Source organism: Heterodontus francisci, chromosome 35, assembly GCF_036365525.1.
Source record: "Heterodontus francisci isolate sHetFra1 chromosome 35, sHetFra1.hap1, whole genome shotgun sequence".
Taxonomy (NCBI): domain Eukaryota; kingdom Metazoa; phylum Chordata; class Chondrichthyes; order Heterodontiformes; family Heterodontidae; genus Heterodontus; species Heterodontus francisci.
The window spans coordinates 48,414,874-48,420,873 of NC_090405.1; the positions used below are offsets into that span (position 1 = coordinate 48,414,874).

General features: G+C 39.4%; 1 protein-coding gene across 1 annotated transcript in view; it reads left to right on the forward strand.

Annotated features, from left to right (window-relative positions):
• Positions 1-5,779, forward strand: part of scamp2 (secretory carrier membrane protein 2) — a 51,457-nt gene extending 45,678 nt beyond the window's left edge. Inside the window, exon 9 of the mRNA XM_068015499.1 lies at positions 3,112-5,779. Within this exon, the coding sequence (XP_067871600.1) occupies positions 3,112-3,258 (147 nt within the window). The 3' untranslated portion in view covers positions 3,259-5,779. The remainder of the gene's footprint in view (positions 1-3,111) is intronic.
• Positions 5,780-6,000: the final 221 nt, after the last annotated feature.

Consider the following 6,000-nt stretch of genomic DNA (forward strand, 5'->3'; position numbering starts at 1 on the left):
TTAACTTCAGCTCATCCAAAAACCTGGTGCTTGCTTGTATGCTATCTCATTCACCCCTCGCCCCAGCCCTGCTGACCTGTATTGACGCTTGCTCCTCACCACCCCCAGTGTCTCAAATGTAAACTTTTTATCCTGGTGTTTAAATCCTTCCATGACATTGTGCCTCCCGTGAGCCTTGTATTCCCTGAAATATAGAATGTTAAGGATTGATTTCATTGAGATTTTTAGGATTTCAAAAGAAATTAATAGGGTCGATGGAAACTTTTTCCACTGATAGAGGAGTCCAAGACAATGGGGACATAACCTTCAAAGCAGAGCCTGGCCATTCGGGAGAGAAATTGGGAAACACTACTTTGTGCAAAGGATGTTAGAAGTGTGGAACACTATCCCACAAAAAGCAGTAGATGCTAGCTCAATTAATTTTAATTCTGATAGGTTTTTGTTAGTTAACAATTTCATGTTAAGTTTGAAAGTGGCACATTTCAATCACAAACGAAAATCTTAAATTTAAACAAAGCCAATCATGAAGGTATGAGGGAAGAACTGGCTACGGTTAATTGGGTAAATAGACTGGAAGGTATGGTGGTAAACGAACAGTGGGAAACATTTAAAGAAATAATACAAAGGGGTTCAATAAAAGTTTATTCAGTTCAAAAACAAAAACTCGTCAAGAAAGACCCATCCGTGGCTCACTCAGGAAGTTAAGGAGAGTATTAGACTAAAAAGAGGCTTACAATGTTGCAAAAAAAAGTAGCAAGTCTGATGATTGGGAGTGTTTTTGAAACCAGCAAAGAGCCACCAAAAAGTTGATGAGGGAAAAAAAAGAGAGTAAACTAGCCAGCAATATAAAAACAGATTAAGAGCTTTTATAAGTATATAAAAAGGAAGAGAGTAGCTCAAGTAGATGTTGGTCCGTTGGAGACAGAGACAGGAGAAATCATCATGGGGAATGAGGAAATGGCAGAGCAAATGGCAAATATTTTGTGTCTATCTATCTTCACAGTAGAAGACTCCAGTTCCATGCCAGAAATGAGCAGTAACCTCGGGGCTAAAAAAAAAGTGAGGAAATTAAGGGCATTGATATCAACCGAGAAAAAGTATTGGAGACACTTGAACTAAAATCTGACATCCCTGGGACCCGATGGCCTACATCCTGGGTTGTAAAAGATAGCTGCAGAGATGCTGGATGTGCTGGCTATGATTTTCCAGAATTTCTTCTATTCAGGAATGGTCCCATCAGATTGGATGTTGGCAAATGTTACACCACTTTTCAAGAAAGGAGGTAGAGAGAAAACAGGGAACTACAGGCCAGTTAGCCTAACACCAGTCATTGGGAAGATGCTGGAAACTATTATTAAAGAAGTCTTAACATTGTACTTGGAAAAGCATAGTATGATCAGAACAAGTCAGCACGGTTTTACTAAAGGGAGATCCTGTTTGACAAATTTATTAGTTTTTTGACGATTTAACTAGTAGGGTACATAAAGAGGAACCAGTAGATGTAATATACCTGGATTTCCAAAAGGTGCCATATAAAAGATTAATAGGCAAGATAAGGGTTCGTGATGTTGGGGATAATATATTAGTGTGGATAGAGGATTGGTTAACAGACAGGAAGCAGAGAGTGGGCATAAATGGGCATTTTCATATTGGCAGGCAGTGAATAGTAGGGTGGCCACAAGGATCAGTGCTGTGGCCTCAGCTATTTACACACTACATTAATGACTTAGATGAAGAGACAGAGAGTAATGTATCTAAGTTTGCTGATGATACAAAGCTCAGTGGAAAGGTCAGCTGCGGGGAGGATATAGGGGCTGTAAAGAGATATGGACAGGCTAGGTGAGTGGGCAACAAGATGGCAGATGGAGTATAATGTAGGGAAGTGTGAAGTTGTTCACTTTGGTCGTAAAAATAGAAAAGCAGAATATTTTTTAAAAGGTGTGAAACTGTTAAGTGTTTTTCAGAGAGACTTGGGGGTACTCCTACAAGGAACACACAAAGTTAACATGCAGGTGTAGCAGGCTATTAGGAAGGCAAATGGCATGTTGGCCTTTGTTATAAGGGGATTGGAGTACAGGAATAAAGAAGTCTTATTAAAACTGTATAGGGCTTTGGCACCTGGAATACTGTCTGCAGTTTTGGTCTCCACATTTAAGAAAGGATATATTTGCACTGGAGGCAGTGCAGTGAAGATTTACTAAATTAGTCCCTGGGATGAGGGGGTTGCCCTATGATGGGGTGAGTAAATTGGGCCTATATTCTCTGGAGTTTAGAAGAATGAGAGGCGATCTAATTGAGACATAAAAGATTCTGAAAGGGCTTCATAGGGTAGAATGAGAGATTGTTCCTGCTGGTCAGGGAATCTAGAACACGGGGATACAGTCTCAGGTTAAGGGACCAATCATTCAGGACTGAGTTGGGGAGAAATTACTACGCTCAGTTGTGAATCTTTGGAATTCTCTACCCCAGAGGGTTGTGGATGCTCCATCATTGCATACCTTTCAGGAAGAGATAGATAGATTTTTGGTCTTGCTGGGAATTGAGGGATATGGGGAGTGGGTACGAAAGTGGAATTGAAGCCCAAGATCAGCCATGATCGTGTTGAATGGTGGAGCAGGCTCGATGGACCATATGGTCTACTGCTCCTATTACCTGTGTTCTTGTGTTAGCCAAGTGTATTAAAGGATGTGAAGTTAAGATACCAATCAGCCGTGATCTCACTGAATGGGAGAGCAGACCTGGAGCTGAATGGCTGCCCCCTGTTCTATTTCTCCACTTCTCTGACTCTGCCATATGCACCCCACCACCACTTAAGCTGTACCTTCACTGAATCAAATTCTCTTCCTAAATCTCTCCACTGTTGAGTCCCTCCTTAAAACTCACCTCTTGACGTAGTTTTTGATCACCCCCACCCCCCACAGCTTAATTCTTTTGACTCCACATCCAATTTTCCATGAGCCTCTGAAGTATCTTTGGATGATGTTCTACATTAAAAGGCGTTGTATAGATGCAAGTTGATGAAAATGGCAAAGAATAAGAAATGCATTGGTGTAAATTTGGACAAATCTGCATTAAATCTTTTTGAGATTGTTTTTTTTTTTCATACCTTAGGTACATTCAATATTCCGCAGAACAGGGGCCAGCTTTCAGAGAGCGCAAGAGGAATTTTCCCATGGGGTCTTCTCCAACACCACAGTGCGCAATGCTGCAGCTAATGCTGCATCAGCTGCTGCACAAAGCACCTTCCAAGGAAACTAAATACTGGAAATTGCTGTTTTCAAAACTTTTCCTCTTTGTACGTTCTTTATAAAGATGCACTTTCATTGGACAAATTGTGTATTTTGTGTGTCTACCTGTAAGAAGGGGAAAGGATATATTTGGCTTTAATCAGAAGGTTTCAAACAGACAGTTTGATATCGCTGCATTTTCTACTTTAGAAAACCAGCTGCTCAACGATTTGTTTTTCATATTTTCTTTATGAAGAATCATTGGTCAGTGTATTGATCATTAGAGGTACATTTGCAGAAGAGAGTTAAAATAGGCTAACTTTTTTTGAAGTCTTCATACTTCTCATGATTGTCTTGAACAATCCATTAAGTACAGCAGATTTTAATAGCACCTGAAGTATTGGGCAACACTATGACGTTGTATGCCAGAGCTGGACATCTGTAGTGTTACATCAGCCTAGTTAAATATGTGGGGATACACTGGGTGTGATCAGTTTTTGATGTGGTGGCCAGGCTTAGTGTGTCTTTATTTTTTTTTCAAATCACATTTGGGAAAAGTTGCATCATAGAAACCTGGCAGCATCATGACAAGACTGCGAGTTTGGTGAAAGCTTTAAGTGCATAGTTTGAGTTTGCCTCTCATCAATTATTTTCTTACCATCGCAAATCCTCAAATGTTCGGCTACATGAACGCAATGGAGCGTTTAAGGTTGGAATTTTCTGGAAACATTCGGGTCAGGCAGCATCTGTGGAGAGAACTGATAATGTTTCAGGCATAGCAGAATAAATGGAAGAGTTGTGGGGGGGGGAAGGTGCAGCACAAACACATTTTACCTCCTTCCCTTCATTCTGTTCCTTTTTTTAAAACGCTCTTTATCTGTAATTTCTTCCAGTTCTGAACAAATGTGTATGCTTAAAGCTTTAACTGATCGGTCTGTTTCACAGATGCTGACTGACCTGTTGAATATTTCTAGTATTTTCTTGGTTTGTTTGATTTTCCTGCTTCTGCAGACATTTTTTGTTTTTCTGAGTATTTAAAGGTTTGCTTTTAGGCAATAATATTCCTTCATCAAAACAATTACTTAATGTCTGCTCTGGAACACTAATGCCCTTGTAAGAATTATCTCGACCCTCCTTCCCTGCGCCCCAGCTTTTTATATTATATCTGATGTATTTGAGGGGGTAGGAGAGGAGCAAATATGTGCAAGAAATTGGTCAGATTTGATTCCTCTGAATTATGTGGGTGGTTAACACAAAAGCAAGATTTGGCAGATGCTGGAAAACTGAAATAGAAACAGAAAATGCTGGAAATATTCAGCAAGTTAGGCAGCATCTGTGGAGTGAAAAACACAAAGTTAATGTTTCAGGTCTATGACCTGGCTAATTGGTCTTAATTCATTTGGGGTAAATAATGGTTTTCTTTCAACTAATTCTAAATGGTTCTCTTTAGTTTTTGGGATCTCCCAATAATCCTTTGTAAGCATGTTTCTTGTAACTGGGGTAGCCACTCTCAAAATTCCCCCTTCCTTTGGATTAGATTGGTTTTCCTGTTTTTTCCCCTATTTTGTGTAACTGAATGCTTGCAACAGTATAACTAGCTTGTCAAAAGTTGTGCTTGTATCACAGCTCCCAAACTAGGATTCTTATGGTAGAATTATTTTTGGTTCAACTTAAATAAGGTTTGTATCCCATCTAGTTTTTATTTTGGTAACTTTTTTTGTTTGCTTTTTCTCTTAACACTTTGCCTGTTTCCCTTCCCCCTCCCCCCTCAAATAAAATATCATCCTCTGATTGACTGGATTTCCCATGGACATGTGTTAAAATGTCTCCTTGGTTGAGCTGTATCTGTCTCCTTTTTCTTGCCCTTCTCCCTGGTAATTAACGAAGCCAAGCCCATAGGAAACCACAAGTGTGCAAATGTTGGTCGAGACTGGGATTTGGCCTGTTGATCACTAATTGGAAGTATAATGCTCTCCAACACTGTTACTGCAGACCCCTTCCAACTGTCTTCACTAGTACTCCCAGGGCTATGAATTTTTTCTCTGATCTCACTCATTAGTTGGTCTTTCAGGACCTCTAAGCTTGAAGAGTTGAACCATTTTGTGCTATTTCGTGTAATTGCCACTGAAGTGTTAGAACACATAAGAGGATGTAGCTGCAAAACTCCTGGTTGAATTATTCACAAAGATCTCTCTCTTTTTCCCTACAGGTTAGTTTGACATATTACAAGTGCTGTACTAGCAACTGAATATGGTACATGAGCTTAGCACAAAGCTAGACAGAATGAGTACAGTGTCAATTTGATTGTCACCCTTTAGCTTCAGAGCTCTTTGGTTTACAGGACTTGCCTTTATAATTTGAGTATTTTATTTTAAAATCATATCAGTGAGCTGATGTAATTTTTTTTGATTTCACAAATGTAAGTGGGATGTTCATTCACTTGAACAAGCTTTCCAATGGAATGTATGGTGTTAGCTTCTCATTGTTTAAAAAAAAATCCATGCAAATGTCCTTGCAAAGCATTTGTGCTCAAATAAAGATCTTAAATTCAATTGCAGTTGTTCTTTGACTGTTCAGACTAAGTAAAGATGTTAGAATACAAACTTTTTAATCAAACTTAATGTGTCTTCCTCCCATTGAGAGATATTTAATAGTTCCATGAATGGACTGACCTAGAAAGTATGAATTCACCTGTCTGAGGATCAGATCCTGAAAGAAAAGGCAGTAAGACTGAGTATTTGACTCATAACTCTGGACGTGCCTTGATACTGCA